The following is a 14,801-nucleotide window of genomic DNA, read 5'->3' as shown; positions in this document are numbered from 1 at the left end:
GAGCAAGCTAAGGATTAGTTTCAGCACATGCTTACTTCCACAAAAGCTCAGGTAGGTGTGCTGAATCTGCCTAGATCCTGGAATCATCTCATCATGGTGATCCTTCTTAAGCCAAGCAACAGGCACAGCAGTGATGGGCACATTGCACATGTAGCAATGGTGCACAAACAACCCACGAAGCTGTACTGTACTACATTTTTTGCAAGTCCTCTGTTCTGTATTAGCATTAAAGGAGCAGGGGAAGCCCCACATTTAGGCATTCTCTTGGTAGCAGCCCTTAACATGCCTGCAATGGTGGTAAGTTTCACTAAAATCTGTTACTTGCTTGAAAAGGGCAAATACAAAAGCTACTAAGGTTGCTTGTGATTTAAGATTAAGCTTCCTCTGCTTGATCACCTGGAAGCAATTCTTCACGGGTCACAGGGCAGATAGCCGAGTGGTTGTATGCAGGCCTGGTAAAAATAAGAGAAAGACTACCAGCATATGTTACAAGGGACGCGGGTGGCGCTGTGGGTAAAAGCCTCAGCGCCTAGGGCTTGCCGATCGAAAGGTCGGCGGTTCGAATCCCCGCGGTGGGGTGCGCTCCCGTTGTTCGGTCCCAGCGCCTGCCAACCTAGCAGTTCGAAAGCACTCCCAGGTGCAAGTAGATAAATAGGGACCGCTTACTAGCGGGAAGGTAAACGGCGTTTCCGTGTGCGGCTCTGGCTCGCCAGAGCAGCTTCGTCACACTGGCCACGTGACCCGGAAGTGTCTCTGGACAGCGCTGGCCCCCGGCCTCTTGAGTGAGATGGGCGCACAACCCTAGAGTCTGTCAAGACTGGCCCGTACGGGCAGGGGTACCTTTACCTTTTACCAGCATATGTTATTCCCAAAGCTCCAAAATGCTTCCTTTAAGGGCAGGGAAAGGGAGCCAGGAAGCTCTTTAAGGTAAAGGGACCCCTGACCATTAGGTCCAGTCGTGGCCGACTCTGGGGTTGTGGTGCTCATCTCGCTTTATTGGCCGAGGGAGCCAGCGTACAGCTTCCGGGTCATGTGGCCAGCATGACTAAGCTGCTTCTGGAGAACCAGAGCAGCACACAGAAATGCCATTTACCTTCCTGCCGGAGTGGTACCTATTTTTCTACTTGCACTTTGACGTGCTTTCGAATTGCTAGGTTGGCAGGAGCTGGGACTGAGCAATGGGAGCTCACCCCGTCGTGAGGATTCGAACCGCCGACCTTCTGATCGGCAACCCCTAGGCTCTGTGGTTTAGACCACGGCGCCACCAGCATCCTAGGAAGCTCTTCACTGAACAGCATCTCCAGCTCCACCAAAATATGGACCAAGGCCAGGGGTGCCAATTTGAATAAAATATTGGGGGCTCCTGTGACCACGGATGATGGACAAGAAAGGAAAAGAAGAAGGAAGGGAATAGCCAGATGAATAGTAATCTATGTTGCAGGAAAGATGGCCTGTGAGAAATATGTGATGGATGAATAAATGAGTTGAACGGCTGAAAAGTTGCATATGGAGTGATCACGGGTACATAAAGGGAGGCTGCGGCCTATTCGGCAGCCAGCCGGCTGGAAGATCCAGGGAGCGGTTTTGCAGGCCGGGGATTTCCTAGGTGCAGGAAGGAAACGCTGCCTGGGGAAGCGCATGGACCATAGACAAAGGAAAACTGGTCGTCGGGATTCGAGAGAAAATCAGATCGGGATCCTCCTGCACGGAAATCGCTTTCCTTTCCCCCTTCCGCCATGCAACTCTGGGGGAAGCCCTTTCTCCTGCCTCGCTCTCCCCAGGACACACCGGCCCGTTTCCCTGGGGGAGACAGATTCTATCTAGATGGAAGAGCGGGGGGGGGGGGGATCCCCTTCAAAGATGCCCTGACTCCGTGGATCTCGACGTGCCCTCGAGGGATTCACATCTAGGAGGGGGCAAATCCCTTTCCCTAGCTGCAATGCGGGAGACCCGGGAAGAGGCCCTGGCCCCCCTCCCCGAGCGTGCGCCCTCTCTCTCCTTTCCGGCCAGATGTTCCCTGCAGCTCCAGCTGCGCTTCTTAAAGAGGCAGCCCCTGGGTCGCGGCGAACTCACCGAGGCGCCTCCTCCTTCCACCACCCTCCTTTTCCAGCTCTCCGGGGACGATGCGCGTCGGGTTTTCTCCCTTACCCCCACCCCCACCCCCCCAGCTGGAAACTGGGAAAGGAAGGGGAGGTCGGCGCTGGGAAAGAGGAGCAATAATCCCTTTTAAAATTGGAGGCGGATCGAGTCGGGAGGCCAATGGGAATGCCGGAAAGGAACAGTTGGATCTCCGGAGTGACCAATCCGAGGGAAGGGATGGGGGAGGGTGCAGGTGGGCAGCCAATGCGGAAGAGGTGCAGGGAAACTAAAATCAAAAATACAATAAAATAGCTTCGTATTCCCGGGTTCGACTCGTGTTTGCGCTCCTGCGAATCCTTCAAACGATTGGGGAGGAATCCGCGGTGCGAGCGCGCATCCGCGTCCACACGCACTCGGTGGGACAGGGGGCAAAACTGCCCGGCAGCATTCTCACCAAGCTACACACCCGTGAATATTTTAGGGAAGCCTTGGCAGTTACAACCAGCACAGAATTTATGGAAGTTTGCGGTGCAGATATGGACAGGAGTGAATAGGAGGAGCCTGGGGGGGACATTTGGAGTAGAATGATAGAATCGTAGAATTGTAGTGTTGGAAGGGACCCCACGGGGTCATCTAGTCCAACCCCCTGCAATGCAGGAATCTCAACTAAAGCATCCATGCCAGATGGCCATCCAACCTCTGCCTAAAAATTCCCAGTCCATCACCTTTTGAGGGGGACCATTACATTGACAAACTGCTCTGACTGCCAGAAAGTTATTCCTGATATTTAGTCAGCATCTCTATTCTTGTAACTTGAATCCATTGGTTCCAGTCCTAGCCTCTGGAGTAGGATAAAACAAGCTTGCTCCCTCTTCCATGCAACAGCCCTTTGAATATGGGAAGATGGCTATCATATCTCCTCGGTCTCCTCTTTACCAGGCTAAACGCAGCCAACTGCCTCAACCGTTTCCAAGTACTTACGACATGAAAAATATTTCACAGGACGTGGATTTTAAGCACACAATGTATGGAAATTTAACTCCTCCAACAAGAACAATAAAAGGACAAGAGAAACCTGAGGCTATTTGGGCTAATTAGTACAACTATTAATTTTACAAACCATCAGTGTTCCTTTTGCAATTTATCTTCAACTCTGCGTTTCCTAAGGGAGTGAGTTTTATAGAATCCTCTCGTAATCTTTTGTCAATCAAGCTCCTTGCAGGTGTGACATGGCAATCTCTACTGTAGACAAAACACTTACGGCAGGGCTTTTGCTGACAAGAGTTCATTAGGTGAATCCCACCCATAGTATCCACCCACATCAGAACAGCATAATCTGTGCCACAACTGGAAAGCAGGAAAATATGCTGTGTGCAGTGCAGATAAACCAAGCGCAGTTTATTGATTTATTGATTTTATTTTATTTCTAAACTGTATATTCCAAGAAATCTCCAAGCACATGATATACATTATAGCATCAAGAAATTAGACTTCCCAGAAAACATCTGCCACTTTTGGAGATGGAAAGATAGTACTACATTTGAGAGGTATAATTCCTCTGCCCCCACCTGTTAGATTATAGCTATGTTTGCAGACCCATTTACTGTGCATGATATGCTTTCCCAAGGATGCAGAGGTTTAGTTACCAAGACACAGCATCAGATACAGTCCATCTCTATCCTGTTGTTTCTTATTAAATACTGTATTTTGATGTGCTCCCCTACCAAACAGCTTCAATCTGAATTGAGAAAAAGAATGACCTTGCTGTATTTTAAGCCAGTAGCGGGTACACAGGATGTAACACAGACTTCTCTGTGTAGTCAATACCAGTAACAGGAAAATGCTTGTATACTTCCCATATACCTGCATATCATATATTTAAAACACATTTCAAGCACATACACACACCAAGAATCTTGGGAACTGTAAAGGTAAAGGGACCCCTGACCATTAGGTCCAGTCGTGGCCGACTCGGGTTGTGATGATCATCTTGCTTTATTGGCCGAGGGAGCAGGCGTACAGCTTCTGGGTTATGTGGCCAGCATGACTAAGCCGCTTCTGGCGAGCAGCACACGGAAACACCGTTTACCTTCCCGCCGGAGTGGTACCTATTTATCTACTTGCACTTGACGTGTTTTTGAACTGCTAGGTGGGTAGAAGAAGGGACTGAGCAATGGGAGCTCACCCCATCGTGGGGATTCGAACCGCCGACCTTCTGATGGGGAAGTCCTAGGCTCTGTGGTTTAACCCACAGCGCCACCCGCGTCCCCTTGGGAACTGTAGTTTACCTCTTTAAAAAACTACAATTCCAAGCACCCTTAAACTTAAATGTGTGCACACTGCCATTTTCATCCTGCCCATTCCTCAAGGACAGGGGTCAGCAACCTTTTTCAGCCGTGGGACGGTCCACCGTCCCTCAAACCTTGTGGTGGGCCAGAATATATTTTGGGGGAAAATAATAATGAACAAATTCCTATGCCCCACAAATAACCCAGAGATGCATTTTAAATCAAAGGACACATTCTACTCATGTAAAAACACCCCGATTCCTGGACCGTCCGCGGGCCGGATTGAGAAGGTGATTGGGCCGGATCCGGCCCCCGGGCCTTAGGTTGCCTGCCCCTGCTCAAGGAGTTCAGGGCAGCATTTATATGTCCTCCTGTGCCCATTTTATCCTCCTCACAACAATACTATGAAGTGCTGGAAGTAATATAAAAAATTAGAAATTACTTGAAAGACACAAATAGGCCTAGGATTAAACTAAGTTATAATTAAATAAATGGGATTTAGAATGTTAAGAAAAGTGAATAAGATGGACTATGATTGGAAATTGTTTTAGTTTAATAATATTGGAAAGCTGTTACTTTTAACTACAAGGAAACTCAGAAGGGAGGGACTTGAGGAAGTCAACCAAGATGTTTAAAAGGTTGGATTTGTGAAGAATTAAGTTTGTTGTTATTGTTCATCTGTTTATTGTTCCCTTTTTTTCTGTTTTTGTGTACCATTCTGCTTTGTGGATTTTGTTATCATTGTGGAAAATCTAATAAAAATTTATAAAAGATGAAGTGCTGGAAGTTGCCCAGAGTGGCTGAAGATCTGCTATCCACCTGCATTTTTAATTTGCCAGAGTGCCTCTGGGCAAATTAAGGGTGCAGAGGACAGGGGTCTCCTTTTCAGCACTCTACTATTCAGCCTTCCCAGCCACCCTGGAAGTGAAGCGGCGAAAGTGGCGCAAGAGCTGAGGGCCGGTGCAAATCCTCGGGTCTCAGGTAGGCAAACTAGGTCTACGGAAGAAACAACCTGCAGATCTAGAACATGAACTCACATCGCCTCAGCCGCCCCGCAACCAATCATTATGCTGAGCTGCCCGTGACGTCGATATTTACGCTCCCGTTGGAAGCCTAGGTGGTCGCCCGCCTCCAACTCGCTGCAGGATGATTGGGTGAAGTGCTCGCCAATCAACACCGAAGGGAAACCCTATTGGCTGTGGAGGTGATAGGGCGATATCGGCGAGGGAAGCAGCTGCTGAGCTGCAGGTTCATTTATTCTGCAGGCGCCTTTGTGGACGGAGGGCAGCGCTGGTAAGTAAGGGCTCGGAAGTGCCTATATTGCTGTTGGTGGGGAAGGCGTGCAGCGGTGCAATGCATTCTCATCTCTCTTCCTAACCTCGGGTTGTGGGTGGTGGTGGGGAAAGCACTCTGTGCATGCCCAGGGGCAATGCGAGTTCGTCTCTGATGAATGCGAATCGGGAGAACTGTATTATTTTTGGGCGATCACTCTTAGCAGAGTAAGATTGTCTTCCATAAACACGGTTTTAACAATGAGTCTGTAAGTGAATGTGGAGGCCAATTCTGGATCCACACGTCCTTCCACAGTGGGGGACATAGGTTTCTGGGAGGGTGTTGATCACAATGAGGGTTTGCCAAGCGTGCCTTCCTCTTAGCACATTTCTCCCTTGCGCACCTGAGTTCGAGCATCTTCAAAGCCCATGACGCCTTTGGTAAAGGCTGTTCTCCAACTGGAGTGCTCACAGACCAGATTCCCAGTTGTCGGTGTTTATACTACATTATTTTAGATTTGCCTTGAGAAAGTTTTTGAACTTCTTTTGTTGACCACCAGCATTACGCTTTCCATTTTTAAGTTCGGAATAGAGGAGTTGCTTTGGAAGATGATAATCAGGCATCCGAACAACATGACCAGTCCAGCGAAGTTGATGTTGAAGAATCATGGCGACGCTGGTGACCTTTGCTTCTTCCAGTACACTGGCATTCGTTCGCCTGTCTTCCCAAGTGATACGTAAAAAATTTCTGGAGATACCACTGATGGAATCTTTTGAGGAGTTGGAGATGGCGATTATATGTGGTCCATGTTTCACAAGCATACAGTAAGGTTGGTAGTGCCTGTACAATAGCTTTGTAAACAAGCATTTTGGTTTCCCTGCAAATGTCCTGGCCCTCAAACACTCTGCACTTCAATCGGGAGAAAGCTGCACTCGCGAAGCTCAGGCAATGCTGGATTTCGACATCAGTGTTGGCCCTTGTGTAAAGCTAACGGCCCAGGCAGGAGAAGTGATTGGCGTTTTGCAACATTACTCCATTGAGTTGGATTTGTGGCACTGCCGAGGGGTTATTTTGTGCTTGTTGGTGCAGCACTTTGGTTTTTTGGATGTTGAGTGATAAGCCAAGCTTTTAGTAAGCTTTTGCGAGGATATTTAAGATGGTTTGGAGGTCATCCTCTGAGTGTGTGCACACTACGTTGTCATTTTGGACTCACAGCTGTGCATGGAGGCACAGGTCAATTCTGTGTCCAGGGCAGCTGTTTACCAGCTCCATCTGGTATGCAGGCTGAGACCCTACCTCACCTGCCCTCGCCAGAGTGGTGCATGCTCTAGTTATCTCCCTCTTGGACAACTTGGACAACTGTGTGAGGCTACCTTTGAAGGTGACCCGGAAACTACAACTAATCCAGAATGCAGCAGCTAGATTGGTGACTGGGAGTGGCCACCAAGACCATATAACACTGGTCCTGAAAGACCTACATTGGCTCCCAGTACGTTTCTGAGCACAATTCAAAGTGTTGGTGCTGACCTTTACAACCCTAAATTGCCTCAGAGATGGAGCATCTCCGCCCCCATTGTTCAGCCCAGACACGGAGGTGGTCCTCCAAGGGTCTTCTGCTGGTTCCTCCACTGTGAGAAGCAAAGTTACAGGGAACCAGGTAGTGATGCCTGCCTTGTGGAACGCCCTCCCATCAGATGTCAAGGAAATAAACAACTATCTGACTTTTAGAAGTCATCTGAAGGCAGCCCTGTTTAGGGAAGTTTTTAATGTTTGGTGTTTTATCATGTTTTTAGTATTCTGTTGGGAGCCGCCCAGAGTGGTTGGGGAAACCCAGCCAGATGGGCGGGGTATAAATAATAAATAATAAAGTGTAGGATCATGGCAATGAAAATAATGAATAGAATTTGGGCAATAACACAACCCTGTTGAACACCTGATCTCACTGTGAATGGTTCACTTTGAGAGCCATTGTTATCTGCGATTGTTGCTGTCCTATTATCATGGAGGAGCCAAATGATGTTCACAAATTTATCCGAGCAGCCAATTTTTAGAAGGACAGTCCACAGGGCATTACGATTTACAGTGTCGAAGGCCTTAATCAGGTCAATAAACGCCATATACAGGGGTTGCTTTTGCTCTCGGCATTTTTCTTGAAGCTGCTGAGCAGTGAAAATCATGTCCACTGCCCCTAGAACAGGGGTCTGCAACCTTTAAAACAAAAAGAGCCACTTGGACCCGTTTCCAAAGAAAAAAACACTGGGAGCCGCAAAACCATTGCGACATTTAAAACAAATCTATCTCCGGAGCCGCGATCTGACAGCGGGCGGGAAGGTGACGTCGGGACGGTGCGTGACTAATGCACGCACCACCCCCATGCGACGTCACAGCCAGTACAGCGCCCGCCACAGTGGGGAGTGTCAGGGCGCACATTGTGCCTCCTCCCCTCGCTAGTATCCGCCCCGGAGCCGCGGCAAAGGTGTAAAAGAGCCACATGCGGCTCCGGAGCCGCGGGTTGCAGACCCCTGCCCTAGAAGGTCTAAAACCATTTTGGGATTCAGGAAGGTTCACTTTGGATATAGTTAAGAGACGCTTTGCTAAGATCTTTGCAAGAATTTTGCTGGCCGCAGCTAATAAATGCCTTGATAGTTTCCGCAAACCTTTCTGTCACCTTTTTTGAAAGAGATTGATAATTTTGGCATCCCTAAATTCCACTGGAGTCTCCTGATATAAATGCCATCTCTAACTCATAGAAATATTCCATCAATGGTGTCTCTGGGGAAAAAATTACATATCACTTGGGAAGACAGGCAAACTAATGTCAGTGTACTGGAAGAAGCAAAGGTCATCAGTGCTGCAATTATTTTTCAATATAAACTTCATTGGACTGGTCACGTTGTTTGGATGCCTGATTATCGTCTTCCAAAGCAACTACTCTATTCCGAACTTAAAAAAGGAAAGCGTAATGCTGGTGGTCAACAAAAGAGGTTTAAATATGCTCTCAAGGCAAATCTAAAAAATGTAGTATAAACACCAACAACTGCGAATCACTGGCCTGTGAGTGTTCCAGTTAGAGACAGCCTTTACCAAAGGTGTCATGGACTTTGAAGAAGCTCAAACTCAGGGAGAAAAAGAGAAATAAACTAAGAGAAAGATATGTTTTGGAAGATCTTCACTGTGATCAACTCCCACCCAGAAACCTATGTCCCCCCTGTGGAAGGATGTATGGATCCAGAGTTGGCCTCCACAGTCACTTATGGACACACTGTTAAGACCATATTCATGGAAGACAATCTTACTTGACTACAAGTGATCGCCAAAGAAGAAAGAAGTACCTGCTGCACAGCAGGTGGCAATGTGGTTTGGGGAAAACAGTCTCACGGGACCAATTGGGGCCTCTGGTGGGCCCAGTTTGACCAGTGGTTCCCTGTCCATGCTCTACATAGTTTTATGTGGAAGGTGTAAAAATATTGTGATGACCAGGCTGCTGCGTGTTAGGAAGGCAGCATAGAGAAATCTTCATCTGGAGGTGGTTTCCTGCTTCCTCTAAGTGATCTGCTACTTCTGGAGTCACCTTATCTAATGGAGGTTTGGAAACAAAAGATTCTTAAAGGAAATATACCGTATTTTTCGCCCTATAGGACGCACTTTTCCCCCTCCAAAAATGAAGGGGAAATCTATGGGGCGAATACAGGCTTTCGCTGAAGCTTGGAGAGCGAGAGGGGTTGGTGCACACTGACCCTTCTTGCTCTCCAGGCTTCAGGAAGCTATCAGCAAGCCTGGGGAGCCTGCGGCAGTTCCCACAGGGCTCCCCAGGCTGCGAATAGCAGTCTGCTGCCTGGCGCACGGGGCGCCCTGAAGCAGAGCGCCCCTCGCGCCGGGCAGACATCGGCCAGCCCCACAAGCTCGGGGGACAGCGGGGAGGCTCAGCGCCGCCATACTGCTGTTCCCCGACCTGGTTTTGGGGGGGAAATAAAGGGGGGGAATTTCCTTTATTTCCCCCCCCCCAAAAAACTAGGTGCGTCCTATGGGACGGAGCGTCCTATGGGACAAAAAATATGGTATTCTGGATTACTAAACAATGGGGGCCTATATGTAAATCTGCTGGCTAGATAACACATTGATTTATTTGTATGTGTAGTCTTTCCACCCCTTTTGATATGGGCTACAGTTCTAGCTTTCTGGACACCCCATGACCTCAAATTACATTGTTCTGTGTACTTCTAAGTAATAGTTCAACCATTTCCCACAGTTGTGACCATGTTAACTCATTAGCCCAGAATCCGTGTTCATTTCACATGTGCTTTCTAGTGAATTAACACTCTTCCCATTACCAACTCTGTTTCTTTATTGCAGGGTGAAAGAACATTCACCGGTTTCAGCAACTTGGTTTAGTTCTCCTCGAGCGCCATGGGGTTAGAAGCGAAGCACCTTGCTGTTCCCCACCCTTACTGGCCTCGAAACCTGGAGCTCCAGCACTACATCCCCAATGACCGCCCCATGTGGCAGATATTGACTTTCCTCTTCTCTGTCTCTGGGCTCCTGCTGATAGTAACTTGGCTCGTAGCAAGATTGCAGAACAGGACAGCTGCACCGTTTGGAACCTGGCGCTCCTTGGCTATCTGCTGGTTTGCTGTCTGTGGCTTTATTCATGGTGTCATTGAAGGCTGGTTCAGCCTGTACCACAAGGAAATCGCAGGGGACCAGTCTTTTCTTTCACAGCTCTGTAAGACTGACTTGATTGGGGGGGGGGGGGGTGCGGATGAAGGGCATGTATGCAAAACACCAGAGTTCTTCTCCCAGTTCTGGGGGAAGTATGTCGTAGCAGTTAAATAAGGGGAGCATTATATAGACTCTATCATGAACATTTTATTTTATTTATTCAGTATCTATCGCATCCTTTCTCCCCAAAGCAGCAAATAGAACAAAGTAGCATTATTATTATTTCTTGCAGAGATGTAATATGCTTAAATTGGCTTTGTTTCCACTTGGAAATTGGTGCTGAATTTGAAAGTCTGAACAGTTCTCTTTACCTGGGTAGTACTAATTTATAAGGGACGCGGGTGGCGCTGTGGGTTAAAGCCTCAGCGACTAGGGCTTGCCGATCGAAAGGTCGGCGGTTCGAATCCTCACGGCGGGGTGCGCTCCTGCTGTTCGGTCCTAGCGCCTGCCAACCTAGCAGTTTGAAAGCACCCTCGGGTGCAAGTAGATAAATAGGGACCGCTTACTAGCGGGAAGGTAAACGGCGTTTCCGTGTGCGGCTCTGGCTTGCCAGAGCAGCGATGTCACGCTGGCCACGTGACCCGGAAGTGTCTGTGGGCAGCGCTGGCCCCCGGCCTCTTTGAGTGAGATGGGCGCACAACCCTAGAGTCTGTCAAGACTGGCCCGTACGGGCAGGGGTACCTTTACCTTTACCTTACTAATTTATAGTTAGTGAAATACACAAGCTTTTCAATTCATGTGAAATTTTGTGCTTCTCAGCTCATTATAACCAATGTTGTGCCTTATTTTCTCTCCTCACTTTGCTATAGGGAAGGAATACGCCAAAGGTGACAGCAGATACGTCATGTGAGTGTCTGCTTTGAGGCGGTGGGATAGCTGTTTGTCTATATCGTAATGGAGGAAAAGGATTCAGTCGTGCAAAGATCCAGCACTGAATCATTAGAAACAGAAAGATTGGTGTGGGGGAGCACTAACAGCTTTAAAAGGCTATAGATGCATATTTTAAGCTACATCTTATAACATGGTGGCCCATAAGGAGGTAAAGTGGGACAGCCTTGCATGGGATTACCCCGAGTCATTTCTCTTGCATTTCCTCAGCAGAGCTTGCATTTGGGGCGAATAATACTTTAACTGAGAAGCCACTGTTGTTGGCATTAGATGGTTAACATTTTGCTTACCGCCTGCAGGGTGAAGGCTAGTTGTTAGTTAGCAACTGTTGGGTGTGTGCTAAAAGCTTCTGGGGTAGCCATGTTAATCTGTTGCAGCAAAAAACAAGAAAATTTGCCTCCTTGTGCCTTTAAGAAGACATTTGTTGTAGCCTAAGCTAGGCTTGGAGAAATTTGGGGCTGGGGTATCAAATGCAGCCCTCGAGGCCTCTCTGCCTGGTTCTCAGGACTCTTCCCCAGGCAACCCCTGTGCTCTCCAAAACACACCCCTTGAGTTCTGCCTGGCTGGACTGTGCCCCTGGACTCTTTCGTGCCTAGATGAAGGGGAATCTCTGACTTCTGTGCAGTTGCAATGCAGCCTGCTGTACAAAGTCACATCCAGAAAAGCTCTGCTTGCTTTTCTTTCTGGCCCCACCCACCAGTGGAATGCAGCCCCCAGAAAGCTTTCTACAGGTAGTGCAACCCTTGGGCCGAAAAAGCTCCTCCCTCCACCCCCCCCAGCACAAGCATTTGTGGACTCAATAATGCTTCAATGCATCTGATATTGGAGCTGGGGAGGTGGAAATGTGAAGAGTGAGACCAGAGAGAAATGCAGTGCAAAAAACAGTTTGGATGCTTCTCGACCCCCAAGTGATTTCTATTTCACTTTTGTCCCTACAGATCAGACAATTTCACAGTTTGTGTGGAGACCATCACAGCCTTCGCCTGGGGGCCCCTCTCCATCTGGACTGTGTTAGCATTTCTTTCAGACCAGCCCCATCGGTTTGTGCTGCAGCTGATTGTGTCGCTGGGTAGGTATATGAGGCACACACAAGGACAAATTTCTAACTATAATGACGGCTCAACTGCATCCTAATCCCCTGTGCCTTTTCACCACATGTTCTGCACTGGAAGAATGCCTGAAAAGGTTGCTGCTTGCTCCCTGTGTTCCTGGCATCCATAACCCCTCACCTTTGTCTTCTCCCTCTCCCCACCCCAAACAATTTTTAAAAATCCAAGTTATCCTTTACACACTCAGTTACAACCACTGGAAAACTAGGAAACTCATGGAACTAGGAAATTCGGGCTATGTATCTTTTTTGTCTGGTTCTAATCCAGACGTAGGGACGCAGGTGGCGCTGTGGGTTAAGCCACAGAGCCTAGGACTTGACAATCAGAAGGTCGGCGGTTTGAATCCCTGCGATGGGGTGAGCTCCCGTTGCTCGGTCCATGCTCCTTCCAACCTAGCAGTTCGAAAGCACGTCAAAGTGCAAGTAGGTAAATAGGTACCACTCCGGCGGGAAGGTAAACGGTGTTTCCGTGCGCTGCTCTGGTTTGCTAGAAGCGGCTTAGTCATGCTGGCCACATGACCCAGAAGCTGTACACCGGCTCCCTCGGCCAATAAAGCAACCCCAGAGTCGGTCACGACTGGACTTAATGGTCAGGGGTCCCTTTACCTTTAATCCAGACGTGGGGGACCTTGGGCCCAGCTGCCAAATGTGGCTGTCCAGATCTCTTGCGTCTGGCCCTCAGGGTTCTCCCCCAGGCCCTGCCCACTCCTGTGCCAGACCCTTCACTGGCCCTGCTCAGCTCGCTTCCTTGTGTGCTTTTTGTGTCTCTGGAACTGTGGTCATGTTTTTCACTTACCTGGCTGGAGAGATGTGTGTGAAAACCTCTGAAGTGTTCATGACTTGAATGTAGCCTATGGGATAAAAGTAGGAGTCGAAGTTGTTCCTCCACTCTAGCCACACCCATCGCTGGTATGTGGCCCCCCAGATGGTTGCCCTTGAAGGGATGTGGCCCCTTGGGCTGAAAAGGGTTCCTTACCCCCTGCTCTAATTGGTTGTCTTGTCTCTACCATTCACTGCAGGTCAACTCTATGGAGATGTTCTGTACTTTTCTACTGAGTATCTCGAGGGCTTCAGTCACAGTGAGATAGGGCACCCGATATACTTCTGGTTTTATTTTGTCTTCATGAACGCTTTGTGGATCATCATTCCTTCCATCCTCATCCTGGATGCTTGGAAGCACCTCAGCGCTTGCCAGAAGATAACGGATGCTGGCAAATTCAAGAAGCACTGACCTCTTGCACCGTGGATCATCATGAACACATATGCCATTGGAGAAGCACTGGAATAATTCAGGGATTGGTTGGCTACTTTCTGGTGCCTTGTCTAGGTTCATTTCGTCCACTGCCCCATCAACTAGGGACATTCTCCAAGTATCCACCAATTACCCCTCCTCGGGATTAAGTGGAACGGCCTTCTGTATCTATTTTACAGCTGCTGGAATATGCTCTGTCCTGCAGCTCCTTCCAGAAGAGACTTCTATCAAAGACCCCTGGAACTGAGAGCTGGGGCAAGGCAGGGAGAGTGTGTTGAGGGGAAGCCCTATTGAATTTGGTAGGTTTTACTTCTGAGCAAATGGGTTGCAGGTCCCATTATGGATAGCGTCCATCATGCAATTCTGTATTAGACTAAGCAGAGCAGTGCTATGAAGACTTCATATAGGGCTCTGTGTGACTGCTAGACCCTGGGGTTAGGGTTATATCTCAAGCTAAGTGAGGCTGCAGAGTAGAAGCATCCAGTTGTTTTAATTTCTCTTTGGGATGCTTGTGTATCTAGTTGTGAAGGTATAATATTACGCTGATTTCACATCTAGATCTCTTCTTAAGAGGGGACCTTTCTCCTGCTTTTGAAACAGGTTTCTTTTCTGTAAACTATGCTCCTAAGCATTTCAGTACATTTTCAAAGGAACACCTTTAGTACCTCGCATATGCTGCTGAACTCACTGGTTTTGTAAAATGAGATACAATTGTTTTTTTAATAAATGATGATCCACCTGCTTCCTTTTCTGTTGAAACTTTGACCTGTGTGCATGGCAGGTGGGGAAGTATGTAAAGAGGCCAAGAAGAAGCTCTGCTAGGTGGAAATCTTCATGCAAAATTCTATGCGATGTGCTTCTACTTATGTTTAACAGTTGCCTTAAATCAGTGGTGGCGAACCCATGGCACGTGTGCCAGAGAGGGCACTCACATCCTTCTCTGTGGCCATGCACACCGTCGCCCCAGCTTCCATGTTAGGCGCTCGAGCGTCCAAAGCCTGCAGCCCTAGTACCATAGCTTCCATGCTGGGGGTAGGGAAGGAGTGAGGAGGAGAGGAGGGCTGGGTTAGGGTAAGGATTAGAGTTGGGACGCGGGTGGCGCTGTGGTCTAAACTAGGGCTTGCCGATCGGAAGGTTGGCAGTTCGAATCCCCACAACGGGGTGAGCTCCCTTTGTTCGGTCCCAGCTCCGCCCA

General features: G+C 48.5%; 2 protein-coding genes across 4 annotated transcripts in view; one reads left to right on the top strand and one right to left on the bottom strand.

Annotated features, from left to right (window-relative positions):
* PORCN (porcupine O-acyltransferase) overlaps positions 1–4,666 on the bottom strand; it is a 28,150-nt gene extending 23,484 nt beyond the window's left edge. The window contains exon 1 of one of the 3 annotated variants that reach the window (XM_083420279.1): positions 3,200–4,666. In XM_083420279.1, coding sequence (XP_083276405.1) covers positions 3,200–3,202 — 3 coding nt within the window. In that variant the 5' untranslated portion in view covers positions 3,203–4,666. Of the gene's footprint in view, positions 1–2,073; positions 2,246–3,199 lie in introns of those variants that run through there. The other 2 variants (XM_083420278.1, XM_083420280.1) reach the window with 2 other exon arrangements.
* Positions 4,667–5,557: 891 nt separating this feature from the next.
* Positions 5,558–14,348, top strand: EBP (EBP cholestenol delta-isomerase). Its single transcript, XM_083420727.1, has 5 exons — positions 5,558–5,660; positions 9,993–10,362; positions 11,168–11,204; positions 12,185–12,315; positions 13,374–14,348. Exons 2-5 carry the CDS (start codon positions 10,047–10,049, stop codon positions 13,583–13,585), a joined length of 696 nt encoding a protein of 231 aa, XP_083276853.1. The 5' UTR covers positions 5,558–5,660; positions 9,993–10,046; the 3' UTR covers positions 13,586–14,348.
* The last annotated feature ends 453 nt before the right edge of the window (positions 14,349–14,801 follow it).

The sequence above is a fragment of the Podarcis tiliguerta genome (genome assembly GCF_965153285.1).
Source record: "Podarcis tiliguerta genome assembly, chromosome: 17".
Taxonomy (NCBI): domain Eukaryota; kingdom Metazoa; phylum Chordata; class Lepidosauria; order Squamata; family Lacertidae; genus Podarcis; species Podarcis tiliguerta.
Note: the sequence above shows the minus strand (reverse complement) of the source record. Positions and strands in the feature narration are given on the sequence as shown.

Coding starts and splice junctions, on each gene's coding strand:
- EBP (XM_083420727.1), top strand. CDS start 10,047: ATGGGGTTAGAAGCGAAGCACCTTGCTGTTCCCCACCCTTACTGGCCT. Junction 11,205..12,184: donor GGTGACAGCAGATACGTCAT/GTGAGTGTCTGC, acceptor TTGTCCCTACAG/ATCAGACAATTTCACAGTTT. Junction 12,316..13,373: donor GCAGCTGATTGTGTCGCTGG/GTAGGTATATGA, acceptor CATTCACTGCAG/GTCAACTCTATGGAGATGTT.